Genomic DNA, 21,851 nt, shown 5'->3' on the forward strand with positions numbered 1-21,851 from the left:
TTCGGAAGAGCAGTCGATGCTCTTAACCGCTGAGCCATCTCTCCAGCCTCCGAAAAATGTTCCTTTTTTTCCTCCCTATTTTTCTGTTTTCCTCACATGAGCACACACCTGCACATAGGCACACACATGTCCTCATATAGGCCTTGGAAATCCCAGCTCCTACTTCATGAGGGCACATCGGTCATTTGCCTCTGTAGGCTGTGGTTTCCTCCTCTGAACAGTAGAGGTTCCAACATGTGTTCTGCCCAAGATAACACAGAACAGGTCCTGGGACACCTAGACACTTGCCCATGCCCTCTCTCTCCCTGTCACCTCTTTACCCCGGCAGCAGGCAGAGGAGGCCATGGGGAGGCAAGGGGAAGTGGGCGTCAGGGTAGTGAGGAGGTAGAGGGGATTTCTGACCAAAACATCTCTCTTTCCCCTGCCCCTCATTTCTCCCCCTAACAGCCACCCTCCACTCACCTGCTGGAGCCCAGCAACGCCAAGTCAGAAGCTGACGTGCCTGACAACATCGTCGTCCTCAGGACTGTGAGTATCTGCCTGGCTGGCCCTCCAAGAGCCTGGCCCAGCTGTCCGGCTTGCATTCTCCCTAGACAGGCGGCCCATGGCCAAGCAATGTTTGAACAGGTCTGCCACATGGCGTATGGGCAATGTGACTAGGAGGCCTTCTGTAGTGAGCTGCTGTCTTAAAGGAGCAGAGGTAGGGGCCACAGGTAGGACGGGAGCTGCAGAAGTACTGGTGGACCTAAGGTACTGCCACGGACCTCCTGTGGGCCGGTTACATCCAATCTGAATATCCTTTGTCTTCTGCTTGGGACAAGGCATAATAAGACGGGGGAGCAAGAGGTGGCCTTAAAAGCTCTTCACATTTAGGGAGAGCAATTTTTTTTAAATGTTTATTTAGTTATTTACTTATTATATGTAAGTACACTATAGCTGTCTTCAGACACTCCAGAAGAGGGCGTCAGATTTCATTACAGATGCTTGTGAGCCACCATGTGGTTGCTGGGATTTGAACTCAGGACCTTCAGAAGAGCAGTCAGTGCTCTTAACCGCTGAGCCATCTCTCCAGCCCTAGGGAGAGCAATTTTAAGCCTGTAAGCTTCTAGGCATGGTCACAGGGCAGGCTGTGGCAGTAGGTAGCTGACAAAATGGTGGGAGAGCCCTACTAGGAGGTGAGATAGAGACATGGAGGAGAGGCTGGGAGGAACACTTCTTTTTCGTTTTTGTAACTTTGTGTTGATTCTTTCTGAATTCCACATCATGTACCCCAGTCCCTCCCACCCATCTCCCCATCCATTTATATCTACCCTCCACCCTTGCAACCTCCCCTGAGAGAGAGGGGGACGAGAGAGAGAGAGAGGGGGGGGGGAACATCTTGCTGTTGAAGCTGTGGAGTGTCACTGCGCGTCCCACAGTACATCCTCTTGTCCACACATCTTTACATGCAGATGTTCACTGCAGTGAGTCATTGGCCTCTGGCTTCTGCTGCAGCAGCAATACTGGATCCTCACTGAGACTCCGCTTGGATATCCTGTTGTTGTCCCGTGTCAGGAGATCCTGTGCCTTTGGTTCTGCAGGACTGGCTCTTTCATGGGGTAGATTTTGGGGTGGGCCAACTCAAAGCCCTGGATCTGGGCCTGAGAGGTATCTGAGCTGATCAGCCTGGCCTGTCGGGTCTCCTACAACCACACCACTAGGGCTAGGTCTACTGCGCTGCCCAGGTGAGGTGCAGGGCCTGCTCTCCCGAGCTCTACAGGGCCATTGTGGGAAGAGCATGTCTTGCCAAGGACTTTCTGAACAAGACACCAAGGTCCCCCAGGGGCACGAAGGTGGGCAGGTGAGCGCAGAGGATCCTTGGGAGGGAAAGAGCAGAGGCAGCATCCAGGCAAGAGATCCGAGTTTCCTTTGGATGAATTTCCATAGGCAGCAATGGAAGGTTCTAGTGTGGAAAGGGATGCTACGGTGAGTTTATATTTTGGAGAAAATGATCCTGCCTTCCTTGGTGATGGATTAGGGATCTCAAGAGTGGAGGCTGGGAGCACATTTGGGGGTGTTGGTGAAGACAATCGTAAGAATTAGTTTGAGTGAGAAAAACTGGTTACAGCTTGCTGCAGGTCGCATCCCTATTGTGTTACGTCTATCACATACAGACATCTGAACTTTTTCTTTTTTTCCATTTGCATATGCATGCGGGTACATGTTTTGCATGTGTGCAGGCCCGTGTCTGCTGGTGCACATGCATGTGGAGGCCCAAAGTTGATGCTGGGAATCATCCCTGCTCACTCTTGCACCGTGATCATTGAGACGGGGTCTCCCGACTGACCACGTGTCTGATCTCCGGAGCCTGCTTGCTCTGAGGTCCCCTGTCTCCTGCTTTCTGAGTCTGGGATTACAGGGGATGCACATGGGTTTGGTGGGGGGTGGGGGGTGAACTAGGGTCCTCATGCTTCCATGGGCTGTAACCACTGAGCCATCTCCCCAGCTCCTGACACATGGAACTTTTGGAGCGCCCTGGAACTCAAAGCCTTTCAGATTTCTGTGCACATTGGGTTTTAGATCTTGGGGTTAGGGATGCTCGGCCTGCCTCTGAGCCATCGGGGGTGACCCAGGCAGGCTCATTCTTGCCCCCTTACCATCTTGTGTCCCTGTGTCCAGGAGCCTGATCTAAACCTGAAAGTGGCTGAGGAGGTGGTGTCTGAGGCAGAGACGGGCGTGTGGATGGAGTCTGAAGCCCACGTGGCCCACGTGGCCCAGGTGTCTGAGGAGGCCCAGCCGCAGCCCTTGCTGGCTATGGCCAGTGTGAGGAGGGAAAGTGTAGGCGTGGAAGTGGCTGTGTTGACCGAGGAGCTGCAGCCCGTGGATCAACAGCAGGTGCTGGCCCGGTGAGCACCAGGGGTCGGGGGTCAGGAGCCTAGGGGATGATGGGAAGAACCCTGGCCAAGGTCAGAGGTTGAGGAGTTGTGGCCTGGGCTGGGGTGAGGTGAGATCTGCTTCTCACCCTCGACTGAGCCCACAGAAGGCTCCTCCTCCGCCATAAGAGGGGCAGTGGGGCAGGGGAGGTGCTATAGCAGGCCAGGTGGGCAGAGTTCTGACCCAGAGCCACAGGGTCACCTGTTTCCACTCAGTCACCCTCTAGGATGTGACTGACTTATAACGGATTAAAATCTGTGGCACACCACCCCTAGCTGATAGAGTACACCGTGAGCCTGCGCCACAGCAGGCACTATCAGTATCTGGGGGTAGCTCAGCCCCTGAGCAAGCAGCTTTGCCCCTCTTTGCCCCTCAGTTGTACCACTCTGTGAAGCGGGTTGTGGGGAGCAGGTGGCAGGTGCCAGCAGGCCAGCAGGATCCGTGACACTGGCTTTCAACCCCGCCCCCTCCCCGCCCCTCCCGGCCCCCACCCTGACTGCAGCTTGCAGTTGCTGGAGCAGCAGGTGGTGGGGGGTGAGCAGGCTAAAAACAAAGACCTGAAGGAGAAGCACAAGCGGCGGAAGCGGTACGCGGACGAGCGCAAGAAGCAGCTGGTGGCCGCGCTGCAGAACTCGGACGAGGACAGCGGCGACTGGGTGCTGCTCAATGTCTATGACTCCATCCAGGAGGAAGTGAGGGCCAAGAGCAAACTGCTGGAGAAAATGCAGAAGAAGGTGAGGCCCTCCACGGCCGGCTGGGCATGGGCACTCCGTGCTGACAGCCCGCCACCCTCTGTTCTTCACCCAAGCGGTTGTTAAGTGCCTGCCGCGCTGCTCCAGGAGAAATGTCTGAATAGGACGGGCATGGTGGCCAAGGCTGGGCAGTGTGGTTGAAGGCCAAGGTTTTGCAGGACTGTGGATACAGGAAGTGCTTCTTACATGCTAGAAGGGTGGTGCATGGCGGATAAAGGCTCAGACGCTGGTCACGGTGTGGGTGGGGCCAACTTGGGAGCCATTGGTGAGGGGCTGCTGGCGGGGGCAGTTTGGGGACAAAGGGGTCAGACAGGAGCTGAGCTGCTCACCGCTGGTTACTTCTCCTCGGTCTAGCTCCGGGCAGCAGAGGTAGAAATCAAGGACCTGCAGTCAGAGTTCCAGCTGGAGAAGATTGACTACCTGGCAACCATCCGCCGGCAGGAGCGCGACTCCATGCTCTTCCAGCAACTCCTGGAGCAGGTGCAGCCTCTCATCCGCAGAGACTGTAACTATAGCAACCTGGAGAAGATAAGGCGGGAGTCGAGCTGGGATGAGGATAACGGCTTCTGGAAGATCCCAGACCCCATCATACTGAAAACCAGCCTCCCAGTAGGTCAGGAGCTCAGCCGCACTGCCCCGCCCCGCCCCGCCCCGCCCCTACCCTGCCCCTTTGACAGCCGGCCACCTTGCAGAGGGACAAAGCCTGGCCTCTTCCTACAAGCGGTGGGTGCGTGCCATGTGCTGTCGTCTCTAAGGGGCCCGAAGAAGCGTGCTATGGAAGCGTGCTATGGAGGTAGACAGGTGTGTGTGCATGTGCGAGTGCATGTGTGTGTGTGTGTGCATGTGCGTGTGTGTGTGTGTGTGTGTGTGTGCATGTGTGTGCGTGTGTGTGTGTTGACCTCTGTGACATGAGGATAATGCTAGCCCCTTCCATAAAGCTGCTGCGAGGCCTGTGGTGTGCTCAGGCCTGTGACTGCCTCAGCGCCCTGCCTGGCACAGAGAGAGTACTTGGTTCTGTCACAGCTGTGACAAAGGTTCGTGATTAAACCGGATCTCCAAACCAGGCACAGTCATGCAAGCCTCTCATCCCTGTATTTGGGAGGGGGAGGCAGAGGATCAGAAGTTCATGGTTATTCTTGGCTACATAGAAAGTTTGGTTTATGTGAGACCTGACTTCAAGATTGAAGCAGGAACAGGGGCTGGAGGGGTTGCTCAGTGGTTAGAGTACATGCTGCTCTTGCAGAGGACCAGAGTTTGGTTCCTGGCACCCACATCTGGCAGTAACTCCTGCTCTAGTGGGATATGATGCCCTCTTCTGGCCTTTGTGGGTACCAGGCATGTACATACTTCACACACGCATACACATACACACACACACACACACACACACACACACAAGCAAAACACTATACATGAACTAAAGATAAACTAGTAAAAAAAAGCCATGAAACAGAGGCTAGAGAGATGGCTTAGCAGTTACAAAACACTGGCTGCTCTTCCAGAGGACCTGGGTTCAATTCCCAGCACCCACAACTATCTGTCGGTTTCAGGGGACCTGACACCCCGCTACAGACATACATGCAGAGAAAATACTAATGCACATTTAAAAAAACCAAACAAACCAAGACCATGAAAACAAAGCAAAGAAAAATGAAACCAAGTCTTCTGGGGTCAGACTCGCAGCACAGCAGTGAGTTAAACCGCACCATAGACACCCAGTGAGTTAGACCGCACCATAGACACCCAGTGAGTTAGACCGCACCATAGACACCAGCTCTTCAGTCTCTGCTTTGGCCAGTGACTTCCTGTGTGATTTTTATGAAGATCACTGTCCTTCTCTGAGCTTTACAAAGAAGGGAGTTGGGTGAAGTGACTTTAAGAACCCATCCAGCTCTGATGAACCTCAGAGTAAAGTCAGATTTTCTGTGGATCATTTTCCAGGTGGACATAACTGTGGTCATTTCAGAGGCAGGGGTGTGCATGTGTGCATGCACACATGTTTGTGTGTGTTTGCGTGTATGTGTGTGTGTATGGCACCCTACAGTCCTCTTTCTGGTCCATGTCCATCCCTGAATTGATGGGTAACCACGGATGCCAATCATCCAACTAAAACTCCAGCAGGCTCCATTTTCCGTGAGCTCTCGGCAGCAGCACTCTGGCCCCAGCCCTAACCTGGTGTCCAGCAGGGGGCAGCAGCATCTCTTTCTATAGCTGAGGCCTCTTGTCCTCATCCCTTGGCTAGGCTGGGAAGTATGCCTTGTTTGCTGCCTCCAGCCAGGCCTGCCCCCGCTAGCCAGGCTGCCCCCAACCCCAGCCAGGCCTGCCCCCAACCCCAGCCAGGCTGCCCCCACCCAGCCAGGCTGCCCCCACCCCAGGCAGGCCTGTCTCCCACAGGCCCCTTCCTTCTGGCTTCTCAGTTTCTGTTTTCTCATAGCAGTTCCAACTGGGACACAGAACAAGCCAGCTCGAAAAACCTCTGCAGTAGACAATGGCGAGCCACACATGGTAAGGCCCAAGGGTTGTAATAGAGGGTTGGGGCACCTGGAACCTAAGGTCCCACATTCAGCATTACAAAGGGAGAGACTATTCCACCCAAACACCCACTTGGGCATCTCATAGTGACTGCCTATCGTGTCTCGTGCTGGCCTAAGGCTGCATTTGCTTCAGTGGCTTAACTTCCTCAGAAAGGAGAAATCTGGGACTTCAGAGAGGTTATATCAGAACACGCTTAGTTCCAAGTGACAGATAATTAACACAAAACAGAGACTCGCTGAGCCACACGGACAGCAGTTTCAAGCGCGGCTGGATCGGGCGGTCGGGGCTCTGTGCGGGCTTTGGCCTGTATCTTTGCCTCTGAGCAGAGCTTCAGGCTTTCTTCCCAAGGCATGGGAAGAGCTACGTGCAGTTACAATGCCAGTGGTTCTTAACCTGTGGGGTGGAGACCCTTCTGGGTTTTGAGTGACCCTTTCACAGGGTGTCTCGATACCCTCCATATTGGTATTTACATTGAGTCACGGAGCAGCAATGACAGTAATTTAGTTGGGGGTCACCACAACCTGAGGAACTGTATCAAAGGGTCCCAGCTTTCGGAAGGTTGAGAACCACGGCCTTAAGCCATCCGTTCATCCAAGCTTGTGGAAAGACTGAGCCTGGCCCTGCCTGGCCACAGGCCTACTCTTGGACCAGTTCCAACATTCAGGAAGATGTAATCTGTGGTTAGTGCTAGCCTGGGCCTGAGCCTGCTCTCCCACCTGTTTGGGAGGAAATAGCCACCCAGTGTCAAAGATCCAGAACGGAGGCTAACAAACTCATCAGAGCCATTTTGAAAAAGAATCTTCCCAGGAGAGGGAAGGGAAGAGTATTGGTCCCAAAAGTAGCTTACATCGGACTTTTTGCTGGTGTTTGGTTTTTGTATTGTGTGTACATGGAGGGACTGGGGCCATGTAGTTCTGTCACCCTTGCCTGTGGTGAAGCTGGAGAAGGCACATAGGCCTCCCATCTCAGGGAAAGGGAGGGGAGGCTGTGACTTCCCTGCTCTAAGCTGCCTGGGTCCCCACCCTGGGAGTCGTGGGAGTGGCCCCCAGAGAGGTCCGCACAGCACGGTGCTCCACCCAGTCCCACAAGCTCCAGGGTAGGTGTGCAGAGGCTGTCAGTCACTCATGAGGTCCTGAAATCTCAGCAGGAGGAAGACAGGTATAAACTGATGCTCAGCCGAAGCGACAGTGAGAACATCGCTAGTAACTACTTCCGCTCCAAGCGGGCCAGCCAGATCCTCAGCACGGACCCCATGAAGAGCCTCAGTGAGTGTCCTGCACGCCGGTGTGTGTGTGTGTGTGTGTATGTGTGTGTGTGTGTGTGTTCCTCTCCCCTACACCCACTAGGAAACATGCCATGGGGATGATTTGGGATTCAGGCACGAAATCCTTCCCCCATGTAAGCCTCAGTTTCCCCAACTATGAAGGGGCATGGCCCCCGCTTCTCAGGCTTAGAGGGAACAGTGCTGAGAACTGGGGCCACATAATAGGGTCGTTGTGCTAGTCGATGTTTACTGTTATGATGAATACACGAGAGAAGCTCCTAAAGGAGCGCTGGGAACGTGGCTCAGTTGGTAGAGCGCTTGCCTGGCATGTACCAGGCCACAGGTTCAATTCCCAGCGCTGTATGAAACAGGCTGTGATGCTTGCCTGCAATCCCAGCTCTTGGGGAGTGGACGCAAGGGGCTGAGACGTCCAGGGTCACTTTCGGCTACACTGAGAGTTTGAGGCCAGTTATGTAAGACCCGGGCTCAAAGGGAGAAGACTCAAAGATCGGATTGGTCCTACAGCTTCTGCTTTGGGTGGGAGAGAGACCGTGGCAGTGAGGACCCGCATAGCTGCTCACATCGTGGTAGCCACCATGGTAACCATTAAGCATTTAATATGGGCTTTCCCACTCTGCTTTTTTGATCCATCTAGGCTTCTAGCCTATTCCATGGTGTTACTCCCTTGAAGGCATATCTTCCTTCTTCATTTGCTATCCCATAGACCACTCTACTCTGGAACCCACCCACCCACCCACTCACCCAGACACTCAGAGATGTGCGTTGCGTGGCTTTTTGTTTTGTTTTGTTTTTATGTTTTTTTGGGGGGGGGGTTGGTTTTTTTTTTTTTTTTTTTTTGGATTTGGTTTTTTCAAGACAGGGTTTCTCTGTATAGCCCTGGCTGTCCTGGAACTCACTCTGTAGATCAGCCTGGCCTCGAACTCAGAAATCCACCTGCCTCTGCCTCCTAGAGTGCTGGGATTACAGGTGTGCGCCACCACCGCCCAGCTGCATGGCTTTTAATACAATCAAGTTGCTAATACGAACCTTCACAGAGGGAGGGTTGGCTCAGTGGTTAAGAGGACCGGGTTCAGTTCCCAGCGCCTACATGCTGGCTCACCACCATCCATAACTCCTGTTCCAGGGGATCCAGTGCCTTCTATGACCTCCTTGGACATTGCACACATGTTGTTTACACACACACATGCAGACAAAACACCTGTCATACACATAAAACAAATGTAACGTTTTTAAAGATGAATCTCAGTGTGGAGTCTCCCATCTGCTCAAAGACAGGGTCTGTTTTTGACACACAAACAGGCCCTTGCGTGGATGGTGGGGGGACACGTCAGGCTTCCTCAGAATCCGTTATGGTGACTTTCCCCAAAGGAGGCTATGCCAAGGGAGCAGAAAGTCCCATAGCAAAACAGTTCCAAGTATTGGAAAATCGCTTCAATCTTGTCTTAAAACTAAAAAACAGGCTGGCGGGATGGTTCATGGGATAAAGGTGCTTGCGGCCAAGCCTGAGGACCTGAGTTTGATCCCCTGGCCCCGAATGGAGGAACGGAGAGAGCTGATCTCCACAGGTTGCTCTCTAACCTCCACACAGGCACTGTGGAACAAACAAACAAGTGAATGCAACAGAATTTTGGAAAAACAGAACCCACAGGGCTTCCGATAAAATATCCATTAGAAGCGAACCTTAGGGCTGGAGGGACGGACGGCTCAGTAGCTAAGGTGCCGGCTGCTCTTGCAGAGGACCAGGGTTTTTAGTTCCCAGCACTAGGGTAACTCACATCCTTCTGTAGTTCCTGTTCCAGGGGATCTCATGCCCTATTTGAGTCTCTGCAGGCACAGCACACACATAGTACACAGACAGACATATATTCAGGCAAAACATCTAAACATAACAAGTAAACCTTTTGAAAACTGACATTAAATTTATTTATTTATTTTTAAAGATTTATTTATTATATGTAAGTACACTGTAGCTGTCTTCAGACACCAGAAGAGGGTGTCAGATCTCTTTACGGATGGTTGTGAGCCACCATGTGGGTGTTGGGATTTGAACTCATGACTTTGGAAGAGCAGTCGGTGCCCTTACCCCTTAGCCATCTCTCTAGCCCAACATTACATTTTTTAAACTTTCAAAACCGAAATCAGAGACAGAATGAGTGAAGTTGGGTAGGAGAGGGAAGATTGGTGAAGTCACTGAGGGGCTGCCACTGTGCCCACACAACAGATGAGGAAACTGAGGTTTAAGAGCTGACACTGGTAAGAGATGTGGACTGCTCTTGGTGGCCAGGCTTCTCTGCCTTAGGTACCAGGCTGAAGCCTCAGTTAGAGAATTTAAAACTCCGATTCCGTACCCAAGACCCAAGACTTTGAAATGATACTAGGTCAAGGTCTGAGATCCCAGCAGAGCAGCCTTAGTGGGGTCCCAGCTGCAGAGCGAGGGCCTCAGGTGGGCAGGTATTGCCAGGCCTTCCACGCATGGTGCTGTCCCGGCTCACCCTCTGCTTCTTCTCCACAGCACATCACAACTCACCTCCGGGGCTCAATTCCTCTCTGAGCAACAACTCTGCCCTGCCGCCCGCGCAGACCCCTGAAATGCCGCAGCCCCGGCCCTTCCGCCTGGAGTCCCTCGACATCCCCTTCTCCAAAGCCAAGCGTAAAAAAAGCAAAAGCAGCTTCGGCGGTGAGCCTCTGTGATCCAGCTGCCTGCTGCTATCTGCTCTCAAGGTTCTAGAAACTTCCAAGTCCTCTCTGTGAAGCTCCAGCCAGGCCTCTTGTCTCCTACTCCACGGTGTCCCCACGCCCACGGGGATCTTAGTCCTGGGAAGACACATTCCCTTCCCTGTTCCCTAGAGAACTCACTTTGGCCCAGGGCCTGAGCTTTGTGGAAGTTGGATTATGCTTCTCAGAGAGAGGCCTGCTCCAGCTGTTCACAGGAGCCGACGTGCCTGCCACCGAGCCTACACTAGCCAGTGTGGGTCTGCCTCCACGGGCTCGGATGCCCACCGACCGTCACAAGCATCCTCACACTGAGCACAGAAGCCGCCACACGGACCAAGCTCAGCATCTTGGTGACTTAAGATTTGGGCCTCTGTGATTGGCCCCTTCCAAGGGAACCTGTGACACACAGTGGACACAGATTGAGACCTGCTGTGCCTAGCCTCCCCTTGGCTGGACAGCAGCTGGGTTGGACTGCAGCCCAGAGAAGGTGCTTTACAGTACGCTGCCCAATAAACTGCCTTTTAGAATAAGCTCCCCTTCCCAACCCTCCAATGCTTCCTGGGGCCTGCCCTGCTGCCCTGGAGAGAGGCTGGTTACTGTTTGCCACAGTTCCAGAGGTTCTGTCACCAGCACAAGTGACTAGAAACAGAACCATGTCTTCCTGAGGCAGAAATGGTCTGGGTTGTAGAGTGTGTGTATGTGCATGTGTGCGTGTGTGCGTGTGTGTGTGTGTGTGTATATGTATGTGTCCATGTATGTGCGTGCATATGTGTAGATCAGAAGGCAACCTCAGGTATTTCTCAAGGACTTTACCAACCCAGCTCTCTCTCCATCCTGGGTCTCTTTTTCTTCTATATATATTTATTTATTTATGTTTGTGGGGGCACACGTGTCACGGTGTGCATGTGGAGGTCCGAGGGTAACCTGTGGACGTCAGTTCCTTCCCTCTGCCATGTGACCCCAGGGATTGCATCTATGTCATCAGGCTTGGCAGCAAGTATGTCCCAAAGCGCCCAAGCACCGCCCCCCTTTATTGTGTGTGCCTGAGTAGGGGAACGTATGTCATGATGCATAAATGTGGAGGTGAGGTCAGCTTCCAGGGACGGCCTCTCTCCATCCACTGTGGGTTCTAGGGATTGAACTCTGCAAGTTTGTGGAGCAGGTGTGGTTACTGCTGTCCTGCCAGTCTTCAGGGACCTGAACAGGAAGGAAGCGTGTCCTGACATAACAGCCATGACAGCCCTCCCTTTTGTATTCCAAGCCTGATCTCGGTGGGCCCACAGTCAGGGAGCCACCTCTGTAAACTAGAGTCCCACCCACTTCATGGTATTCCGTGAAGGGTTTAGAGAGTGTGTGCTAGTTCTGTACTGAGCTAGCTCTCTCTCTCTCTCTGTCCTCCTCCTCATACCAGCCTTACTCTTGGGCCAAGGAGTTCACTGAAGCAGCCAGGGTACAGGGTGAGACTACCAAAGGCCACCGCAGTAGAACCAGTCAGGGGAGGCCCACCCACCCCCTAAGAAAAGTGAAGATGTAGACCTTTAGTGGGAATCCTGGGGAGGGCAGGCACCTCTGGAGGGAACGCAAAGAGCAGCAGGTAGCATGTGGGGAACGCAAGGGTGTGTGCTGAGGCTGGCACTGCTCAGAGCAGAGAGCAGAGGGGATGAAGCTATGGGGAGGGCTTTAGGTGGGTACCTGAAAGGGCGCTTGCCCTGAGCAGTGGCACACCACTAAAGTCACTGTCAGAGTGATGGGATTGGGCTGCAGAGATGTTAGGAGCAATAATTATCATATGGAGATAGTCTTATCCAGCTGGCTTTGAAGTTGCATGTAGCCGAGGACAACTCTGAACTAATTATCCTGATGTTTGTATCTCGAGTGCTGAGGTTAGAGGTGCTGGCAGCTATGCCTAGTTTTCTGTGATACTGGGCATCAAACCCAGGCCTTCCTGCATGCTAGATAAGCATCTGACCCACTGAACTACATATCCCTAGACCTCTATGTTTTATGTCTGTCCTGAATCTTGGCAACGTTGGTGTGTGTGTCATAAGACAGACAACTTGCAGAAGTCCATTCTCCCCTTCCACCGTTTGGGGCCCAGGGATTGAACTCGGGTCGTCAGTCTTGGTGGCAAGCAAAACACCTTTACCAGCTGAACCATCTTGCTGGCACTCCATGTTGGCTTACTGACAATTCCGAAAGGCTTCACGCACCAGCTGGAGTAGCCGTCTGCCAGGTGAGAGCCAGGCATAGAAGGACTCCTCGGTTACCCCAACTCTGCCTCTCTCGCCATCTCCTATTCTCTCTTCCTTTCCTCCTTCAGTCTCTCCCCACCGGCCTCTTCTCTTTCCATCCATCTCTGTTCCCCCTTTCTGTCTCAGCCCCGTCCCAGGTCCCCTTCCCTTCCTCCGACAATAAATCTTCTTTACACTAGGTCTGTCGCATGGCATGATTGTTCAGGGGATTGGCCGGGCCCGCCAAATTGCTCCCTCCCGCTGCATTATACACCCTCAGCTCTCAATATGTAACCCTGGCAGGCCTGGGCTCACTATATGGACCAGGCTGGCCTCAAAGTCACAAAGATCTGCCTTTGCCTCCCACTCGAATGCTGGAATTAAAAGCACTAGCCACCAGTCCCGATTGGGAAGAGCCTTTTAATCACTAACCTGTCCCTTGGCCATCCACTTTGTTTCCGGCCTGGCCAGAAGCCTATTTCCCCACCTCATTGCTCCCAAGAGATAGGGGCCTGTTTCCGAGCCCTTTAGACCAGTGACTGACGAGGAAGTGACCCCTATCTGGTCCTAGCAGTGACAAGTGCGTCCTGGGGGAAAGGGGCGGCTGGTAAGGACCAGCAGCCTAGGAAGCAGGAAATCTAGAAGAGCCGCGGCCGCAGCTGGCTTGGGCGGAGGCAAAGGGCGCTCGGCTTTGTTGATTGGCAGCACCTACGGAGCTGTCTCTCTTGGATTGGCTCTTTTCCGTGGGGGAGGCGGAGCCTCAAATGCATTTCGCCAATAAGTTTCAGAGAATCGGCTTCCGAAGGGCCACTTCCGGCGGCGTTCCCTGCTTCTCAGTCCGAGTCCGCAGCGGCATGGGCCTCGGGGCCACGGAGTAGCCGGGCCCCTTCCAGTGGTACTCCACCTCTGCGAGCGGCCATTGGGCGGCCGCGAGGGACGCTTCCGGTGTCCAGGTGCTGGCCTCTCCTGCTGGAAGATGAAGATGGGTCCCCGCCTCGTCGTCCGTGCCTGGCTCCTCTGCGGGCTGCTGCTGGCCGCGCTCGGCTGCGTCTGCGCCAGCGGCCCCCGCACCCTCGTGCTGCTGGACAACCTGAACGTGCGGGACTCGCACTCACTGTTCTTCCGCAGCCTGAAGGGTGAGCACTGCGCCGAGGGCATGGCCCGGGTTGGGGCGGAGACGGCGGCACCCTCCGAGGGTTGCAGCAGGGATTCCTCTCCTGACCGTCTGCCTCGACTTCCTGTTTTCTTTTCCTCCAGACCGGGGCTTTGAGCTCACCTTCAAGACCGCAGATGACCCCAGTTTGTCCCTCATTAAGTACGGGGAGTTCCTCTATGACAACCTTATCATCTTTTCCCCGTCCGTGGAAGGTAAGGGCGCGCGCGTCGCCCCTAGAACTGGGATTAGGGGGCTCAGGAGACGGTTGTCTTGTTTCTGGACATGTTCAGGGTCTTGGGTGTTGTGAAGCACAGTAGAGGAAAATGTTAATTACAACACACACGGGCCTCTGTCAAAAAGATAGAGCTAAGGATAGAGTGCCAAATGCATGATGGTCACTTCACTTCTGGAGAAGGGGGTTTTCTCTTAGCAAAGGCCCTGATAACGAAGCCCTTGATTTGACTTGCTTGTGCACAAAGAATTGCCACGTTATTGCCATGGATTGCTGTCAAAAGTCATTCTGCAGGTGGCAGATTATAAGAATACAAATAGATACACACCCATCACCCTTGAGCCCTGATGGCTGCGTTTGGCTGACTAACACAAGGCTAGTTGGTATTGGTGGGGTGGGATGCCTGCATGTTTGTGAGGTTGTGCACACTTTTGTGGACATGCAGAATCTGGTCGCCTACTCTGTCACACTCCTCACTCCCTTAAGACAGGGTCTCTCTCACTGGACCTGAAGCTTGCCATTTTGACTAAGCAGGCTGGCCAGTGAGGTCTCAGGGCCAGTCTCTGCCTCCTAATGCTGGGGTTATAGGCACTGCTTGCCATTCCCCGCAGTTACTGGAGATTTGAACCCGGTGACCGACCTATGGCTGCCTGTTACGCCATGTCACCAGCCCTCGGAGACTGCTGAATGGAGTGAATATCTCTAACTTACACTGAACTATTTCTGTCTTACAAGGCAGTTCCATCCACCACTGGACATTTCTGTTAGGAAGGTATACTGAGCTGAAATTTCTCTTCTGTGTGTTTATTTGGAGAAGTGTTCTCAACTCCCATGGGCCTGAGAGTCTGGTGTCTGCGACTGAGAGTAGAGGACATGAGAGTCTCATTTTCATCTTGCTGAGATGTGTACCTTTCCCATAGCTTTAGCATCTTCAGATGTGTCTTCACCTGACCAGCTATCTCCAGTTACTTTGGCAATTTCTTTTTTTTTTTTTAAATATCTTTTAAAGAAATATAATTTAGCTATTTTTATTTTACATACTTTGGTGTTTTGATGGCATGTGTGTCTGTGTGAGGGTGTCAGATCCCCTGGAACAGGAGTTACAGATGTGCTAGGATTTGAACCCAGGTCTTCTGGAAGAGCAGCCAGTGCTCTTAACCATGAGCCATCTCTCCAGCCTGACATTTTCTTAAGTGCTTTTTTTTTTTAATGGGTGTTTGGCCAGCATGTCTGTCCCACCGTGTATATGCCTGATGCCTTCAGAGGCCAGCAGAGGGTGGTTGATCCCTTGGGACTGGAATTGCAGACAGTTGTGAACTGTTATGTGGGTGGTGGGAATTGAACCCTGGTCCTCTGGAAGAGCAGCCAGTGTGCTTAATCACTGAGCTGTCTCTCCAGCTCTGGCCACTTTTGGCTTACGCTTGAATGGAGTAAGATGTCCCTGCATTGGACGGCCTTTTCGTTTCTAACAGCCACTTTGTATTCTGTAGTTCACACCAGAGTGGGTTCTGCCAGCTGTCTTAAAGTGCCAGTCCCCTCAGCCCCACCCCTGGCTCCTGCTCTCTCCCTTGAGGTCCCATGGAAAAGCCCCTCCCCTCCCCCCATCACCTAGTCCTGGTTTAGGAATGCTTCATAGCCTGGCACAGTACCTTCTGACCCACATGCCACCTGTACCCAGCTCCACCTTAGGACCAAGGAAGCCATGCTGTTCTCCAGCTCAGAATTCTCCAGTGGCTCCCACAGTCCCAGCTTTCCAATAACTGGTTACCTCACCTCACTCCTGGCCTCCGGTCCAGCCTGGTAGCTCACCCTACTTGGCAGACTTCACGGTTGTTCACTCTGCCTGGGTGCTCTTCCTCCATGATGCCGTCCCGCTCAGCCTTCCATCTTCATGTGTGTCGCTGGTTGAAGGCTCTCCTCACTAACCTGAGCACGATGGCTCCCTTCCCTCTTGTCCCTTTCTTTGTTTGCAGTCCAGAGGAAATACTTAGCAAGGAAGTGGACTTATGTTAAATTCCAGACCTACTGGAGAGAACCCTAGAGCTCAGCAGGCCACACCTGGTGCTAGTTTGGTGGTGGCAGTGGTTAGTCACTAAGTGAACTCACTAGAATCTCATCCGTCAAGTGCTGGGAACCAGCAAGCCCTTTGGGTGATGTTCAGAGCATTGAATGGTTCTGCTGTGGATAATGGGAACGAGGAAGCCATTGGTGTTAGGCCAGTGAGCCTTACAGTCAAGTGAGTGTCGTGGATTCTGTGGTGCCATCTCAAACAGCTTTGGTGGAGTGGCATTGATAGAATAGTGGGAGGTGGCCCAGGTGTGGTGCCAGCGATGGTAAAGACTGCAGGTGTTTGGGGAGTCTGAGCATTTGAACAGCAATACTGTGAAGTGTGGGTGGAGTTGTTGGGTGTTTTTGAGTGAATAGATGTGGCTGGGAACGTGTGCTGTCACTTCAGTGAATGTGACCAGGACGCGTTTGGTGATTACATCAGAATGCCGGGGTATTGCTTCAAGCTCACAGGCTTGTGCCATGTAACTAACTGATGCCAATTCACTCGTCCTCTCATTTCGGGATTGACGAGAACCGACCCAGATCGGCTCTGGCTGCTCTGGAGAGTCCATCCAGGTGTCAGAGAGTGGGGACAGGGTGCCTGTGGTCACTGTGTCTGGGGCCTTCTTTCAGACTTCGGAGGCAATATCAATGTGGAGACCATCAGTGCCTTCATTGACGGTGGTGGCAGCGTTTTGGTGGCGGCCAGCTCTGACATCGGTGAGTCTCCCCTGGGAAGTGCCAGGCTTTCCGCCGGTTCTCCATGGAGCTGAGAGAGCTTTGCATGCAGGAGATGCCAGGGTGGCGTTGGCCAGGAGGCAGTGTGAGAGATGCAGGTTTACCTGGCCTGGGACCCTAATGGGTGTAGTATGATCTTATAATCCTCACAAGCCCATGTAAAAGACACACGATCCATGTGTTTTATTTCAAGCCATGAGCCTAGATTGTGCAGAGCCAACTTTTCCCCAGCTACAGGTCCCTTGTTTCTTGCTGCTGCTCCTGCCCATGTGGTTCTGGTCCATGGAGGCTTCTTCCTCTCTGTCTCACCACCTGCAACCCCTTCACTCATCTTCCAGTCCCACCTTCTCCGCCCCTGCCCAGTCACAGGCTCTAGCCTTTTCTTGACCAGTGAAATTGGGGAGAAGGTTCACATGGCATCTCTTGAGTACTGAGGAAATGTGCGTCGGAGGCAAGCACATTTTGAAGAGCCAATACTTGGTGGTAGGATACAAGCAATATCAGACCAACCCGCTATAGGTGGAAGAGGAAGTCAGGGAGGCAGTGGGTGGAGTTAGTTTTGGATTCTGGTTTTGAAAGTTCCAAAGTTGTACCGCAGTAAGGAGAGAGTTGTATCCTTAGTTCATGGACTGGTCCCTCAGCTCCAGCGGGGACAGCTCAGGGCCTGTTGCAGCAGTGAGAGACTTCCATCTTAGTGGGTCCGTTGGTAAGGAGGACAGGTGCGCTCAGGCGCGTCAGAGCCAGCATTGGCCATGGCTTTGCTCAGTGTGCTACAGGGGCAGGTAGAACCCAGCTGCCACACTTATGTGAGGAGGGGGAGCCTGTCCTTCACCTCCTCTACGCATCCCAGCCCTGGAGGTGGTGCCCTGCCTGATGAGGGTGCAGGGCACTGTGGCTGACCGGTTGAGGGTGGGTGTGAAGCCACGGCCTGTGTGGCCTGGCCTGCTGACCAGGGTTCAGCAGGCAATCTCTTGGATCTGTGCAGGTGACCCTCTTCGGGAGCTCGGCAGCGAGTGTGGGATTGAATTTGATGAAGAAAAAACAGCTGTCATCGACCACCACAACTATGATGTCTCAGACCTTGGCCAGGTAGGCAGGCTCGTCCCTTCAGATATCTGCGACTCCCAGCAAGGCTCAGCTTTGCGAGAGACCAGCTGGAAGTTGTGAGACCCCCTGGCCCCGACCTTCTTGACCGTTTGTCCTGTTCGTCCCCTTCGCAGCACACACTCATTGTGGCTGACGCTGAGAACTTGCTGAAGGCCCCAACCATTGTCGGCAAGTCATCTCCGAACCCCATTCTCTTCCGAGGAGTTGGGTGAGTACAGGGGACCAGCGAGACCCGGAGGGACAAGGGCCACTTGCTATTTGTGGACATCAAGCCAAATTTAGGGTTGAGAATGTCCCTTCCCCCAGGTGATAGCAGTGAGCCTGACTGTAAATGAGAGCCCAAGTGTTGGCTACTGAGAAAGGATCCTTCCTGGCTGGACGCAATGCTGCTTGCCTTACTTAGGAGGCTGAGGCAGGGGGATTGGGGCTTCCATGCAGGCCTGGCTAGTGAGACCGTATCTATGGATGGATGGATGGATGGATGGATGGATGGATGGATGGATGATGGGTGGATGGATGATGGATGTGTGGATGGATGGATGGATGGATGGAGGATTGATGGATGGGTGGATGGATGGATGATGGGTGGGTGGGTGGATGGATGGATGGTGGGTGGGTGGGTGGATGGATGGATGATGGGGGGGTGGGTGGATGGATGGATGGTGGGTGGGTGGGTGGATGGATGGATGATGGGTGGGTGGGTGGATGGATGGATGGATGAAGGATTGATGGATGGATGGATGATGGGTGGGTGGGTAGGTGAATGAAGGATGCGTGGATGGATATGAACAAATAAGAAAGGGAAGAATCAGCTTCTCTGGAAATTCCCCAGGGGAGATGGGGGACCCCATGGGCTGTAGCCACCTGCTCAGTTCTAGGCAGCTCGCTTTCTCTCCTCCTCGCAGAATGGTGGCCGACCCTGACAATCCCTTGGTTTTGGACATCCTGACAGGCTCTTCAACCTCTTACTCCTTCTTCCCAGAGAAGCCAATCACCCAGGTAAGAGCCGCTACCGGCTCCATACTCTAGCTCCTGGGCCCAGGGGCAAGCCCAGAGCAGAGCCGGGCTGACGCAGATGTGCCAGACACCACATGCACGCAAGAGAGAGCGCATGCGCACACACATACAGAGCTGTGGGCCGTGCTGACCCTGGTGAAGAGATGCTGGCCCTGTGGCAGCGGTGGAAACAGTGGGATCCTAGGTCCTCCCTCAGGCAGGTGTGGAGGCAGAGCTATGTCAGTGTCCAGCCTGCTGCCTACTTGCTCTGGTGGCTTTGCCGGTACTCTGGTAATGCCCCCATGACCGCCCCGTTCTGTTCCCAGTACCCCCATGCGGTGGGGAGGAATACTCTGCTGATTGCTGGGCTGCAGGCCAGAAACAATGCCCGGGTCATCTTCAGTGGCTCTCTGGATTTCTTCAGCGATGCCTTCTTCACCTCAGCAGTGCAGAAGGCCACACCCGGTGCACAGAGGTAATGCCAGAGCTTGGAACATGGTAGTGTGTGCTGGCCTGTTAGACATGAGCATGCTGGCCCAGTAGCACCAACCGGAGGTGGGCTGCAGCCTCTCCTCTCCCTTCTCCAGGTATTCGCAGACAGGCAACTATGAACTAGCTGTGGCCCTCTCACGCTGGGTGTTCAAGGAGGAGGGCGTCCTTCGGGTGGGGCCTGTGTCCCATCACCGGGTGGGCGAGATGGCCCCACCCAATGCCTACACTGTCACTGACTTGGTGGTAAGAGGTCCTGGGGAGGGCAGGTCCAAAGGATCTGATCAGGGTGGCTCAGCATAGATGTCTTGGGCATCCAGAAGGATGACTGTACTTCAGTCTGTCCCTGAGAGCCAGCAGACTTGTGGTCTTTGGTGCTGACTGAAGCCTGATGGCTGCACAGCAGTGGAGGGCCTGTTCATCTAACTGGAGGCAGAGTCAGATTTACCGGACAAGTGACTCTGCAGCTGGAGCTTTGGGTTGGAAGCTGTAGGCTGAGGAGAGGAGGCAGCCCGCTTCCTCCCTCCTCAGTACCTCAGACCTCAGGCCCAGGAAGGCAGAGTGCTCCAGCTGTTGGGCCAGCCATGCTCAGTGACTGCAGGCCTCCTGGAATTCTGCCTGTCTGGTGTGGGCATTAAGGGCACTCCTGACCCAGCCTCTCCTCTCAGGAGTATAGCATCGTGATAGAGCAGCTCTCCAATGGCAAGTGGGTCCCCTTCGATGGTGATGACATTCAGCTGGAGTTCGTGCGCATCGACCCCTTCGTGAGGACCTTCCTGAAGAGGAAAGGTGTGTGGGGCCACTGCCAGAGAAAGTCACTCAGCTGTCACCCAGGCCTGCCTCGGGACATGCTTTCCTCTGGGAAGCCCTCCTGGTTGTAATGTCACTTCTTCCCAGGTGGCAAGTACAGCGTGCAGTTCAAGCTGCCCGACGTGTATGGTGTGTTCCAGTTTAAAGTGGATTACAACCGGCTGGGCTACACCCACCTGTACTCCTCCACCCAGGTAAGCCGGGCAGGCCTCCATTTGGCCAGTGGGGTCTCCCTTAGGCCTTCCACCCCAGGGCCTGTCACCCGTCCCATTGCAGGTGTCAGTGAGGCCACTGCAGCACACGCAGTACGAGCGCTTCATCCCCTCGGCCTACCCCTACTACGCCAGCGCCTTCTCCATGATGGCCGGCCTCTTCATCTTCAGCATCGTCTTCTTGCACATGAAGGAGAAGGAGAAGTCTGACTGAGCCAGAGCCTGGGACTACAGCGCAGAGATGGCGGAGGACGCCGACACAGTGGATTGGTTGGGTTTTGTTTTCTTTTTTAAAGGCCATGGGAAAGTGGCACAGCCTTACCTCAAAGGGCGGTGACTGTGGGCGGGGGCAGGGGCATTGATTTTTCTGTAAGTTTTCCAAGTTTGAATCACGCTGTGGCATTTTTGTATGTGCAGCCACCCCCATTTCTAAAATAAAGAGAACCACTGCCCTCACTCGTCACCTGGCCCCATGACACTGGCAGGGCTGTGCCTAGGGACAGTGTACAAGAGCCTCCGTCTCTCAGTCTCCTCAGGGAAGCTGGGGATCACACAGTGGAAACTACACTGACAGCTGCCCTAAGAATTGCTGCTGGAGAGACGGAGAGGGACTGGAAAGATGACTTGGCTAAGAGCATTGCTTCCTCTTGCAGAGGACCCAGGTTTAAGTCCTAGCACCACTGGGCAGCTCACAATTGTCTGTAACTCTAGTTGAGGAGATCTGATGCCCTTTCCTGGCCTCCCAGGAGACCAGGCTTCAAGTGACACATATGTACAGACAAAATACAATATGCATAAAATAAAAAAAAAAAAACTGTGTTCGTGTTCACTGGCTTTAGGTCCTACCTGTGTTCTTTTTGTTCCTTTGTTTTGTTTTGTTTCAAAACAAGGTTTGGAACTCACTCTGTAGACCAGGCTGGCCTTGAACTTTTGAGAGATCTGCCTGCCTCTGCCTTCCAAATACTGGCATCAAAGGTATATTATATACCATCCAAAGCCCAGCTACATCTGTGTTCTTTTTTCTTTTTGTTTTTTGAGACAGAGTTTCTCTGTAGCCTTAGCTGTCCTGGAACTCACTCTGTAGACCAGGCTGGCCTTGAACTCAGAAATCCGCCTGCCTCTGCCTCCCAAGTGCAGGGATTAAAGATCCTGCCTGGCCACATCTGTGTTCTTAACAAGCATGTTAAACTGTATGTGAACCCTTTCTCCCTGTTAGGGAACGAGAATCATTCTAAATGCCAGAACCTCAGTTCAGCATATTACGCCCTGCTCCACACTGTTAATATTCCATGGCTCTTGTAAGGAAGGCTAGCCACAAACTAGTCACCCAGCTCACACACCACACCGAGCTGCACAGATGGTCTCCACTGTGCTGGACTAATCCAGAACACGTTCCAGGGCATACCTTGCCCCAGCCCTGCAGACACCCAGCCATAGGATAGTTCTTCCTGCTCGTCCCTGAACAATCGAGAACATCACGTTGCCCTCAGCCTAGAGGGCGCATTCCAAGCAACCCTGGCCACCTCTGTCATAAAGCCCATTCCTAGGACGTGGGACAGGGATCATAAACTGCCAGCCACTGCCTTGTCTTGGGTCTCAGTGACTGGGAGGACAGGTCTAAACCCCTCAGC

The 21,851-nt window shown here is 53.5% G+C and overlaps 2 protein-coding genes across 3 annotated transcripts in view; both read left to right on the forward strand.

Moving 5' to 3' along the window:
* The window catches only part of Kif17 (kinesin family member 17), a 37,451-nt gene extending 25,901 nt beyond the window's left edge, over positions 1-11,550 (forward strand). Inside the window, exons 9-15 of one of the 2 annotated variants that reach the window (XM_052177848.1) lie at positions 448-528; positions 2,659-2,885; positions 3,416-3,647; positions 4,020-4,278; positions 6,100-6,170; positions 7,345-7,465; positions 9,998-11,550. In XM_052177848.1, the coding sequence (XP_052033808.1) occupies positions 448-528; positions 2,659-2,885; positions 3,416-3,647; positions 4,020-4,278; positions 6,100-6,170; positions 7,345-7,465; positions 9,998-10,176 (1,170 nt within the window). In that variant the 3' untranslated portion in view covers positions 10,177-11,550. The remainder of the gene's footprint in view (positions 1-447; positions 529-2,658; positions 2,886-3,415; positions 3,648-4,019; positions 4,279-6,099; positions 6,171-7,344; positions 7,466-9,997) is intronic. The other variant, XM_052177849.1, reaches the window with a different exon arrangement.
* Positions 11,551-13,278: 1,728 nt separating this feature from the next.
* Positions 13,279-21,054, forward strand: Ddost (dolichyl-diphosphooligosaccharide--protein glycosyltransferase non-catalytic subunit). The gene is made up of 11 exons (XM_052177851.1): positions 13,279-13,567; positions 13,689-13,799; positions 16,502-16,588; positions 17,592-17,695; positions 17,827-17,921; positions 18,619-18,712; positions 19,036-19,184; positions 19,297-19,444; positions 19,867-19,987; positions 20,096-20,202; positions 20,285-21,054. Exons 1-11 carry the CDS (start codon positions 13,408-13,410, stop codon positions 20,432-20,434), a joined length of 1,326 nt encoding a protein of 441 aa, XP_052033811.1. The 5' UTR covers positions 13,279-13,407; the 3' UTR covers positions 20,435-21,054.
* Positions 21,055-21,851: the final 797 nt, after the last annotated feature.

This window comes from Apodemus sylvaticus, chromosome 3, assembly GCF_947179515.1.
Source record: "Apodemus sylvaticus chromosome 3, mApoSyl1.1, whole genome shotgun sequence".
NCBI lineage: Eukaryota > Metazoa > Chordata > Mammalia > Rodentia > Muridae > Apodemus > Apodemus sylvaticus.

Coding starts and splice junctions, on each gene's coding strand:
- Ddost (XM_052177851.1), top strand. CDS start 13,408: ATGAAGATGGGTCCCCGCCTCGTCGTCCGTGCCTGGCTCCTCTGCGGG. Junction 16,589..17,591: donor GGCGGCCAGCTCTGACATCG/GTGAGTCTCCCC, acceptor GGATCTGTGCAG/GTGACCCTCTTCGGGAGCTC. Junction 19,185..19,296: donor GCCACACCCGGTGCACAGAG/GTAATGCCAGAG, acceptor TCCCTTCTCCAG/GTATTCGCAGACAGGCAACT.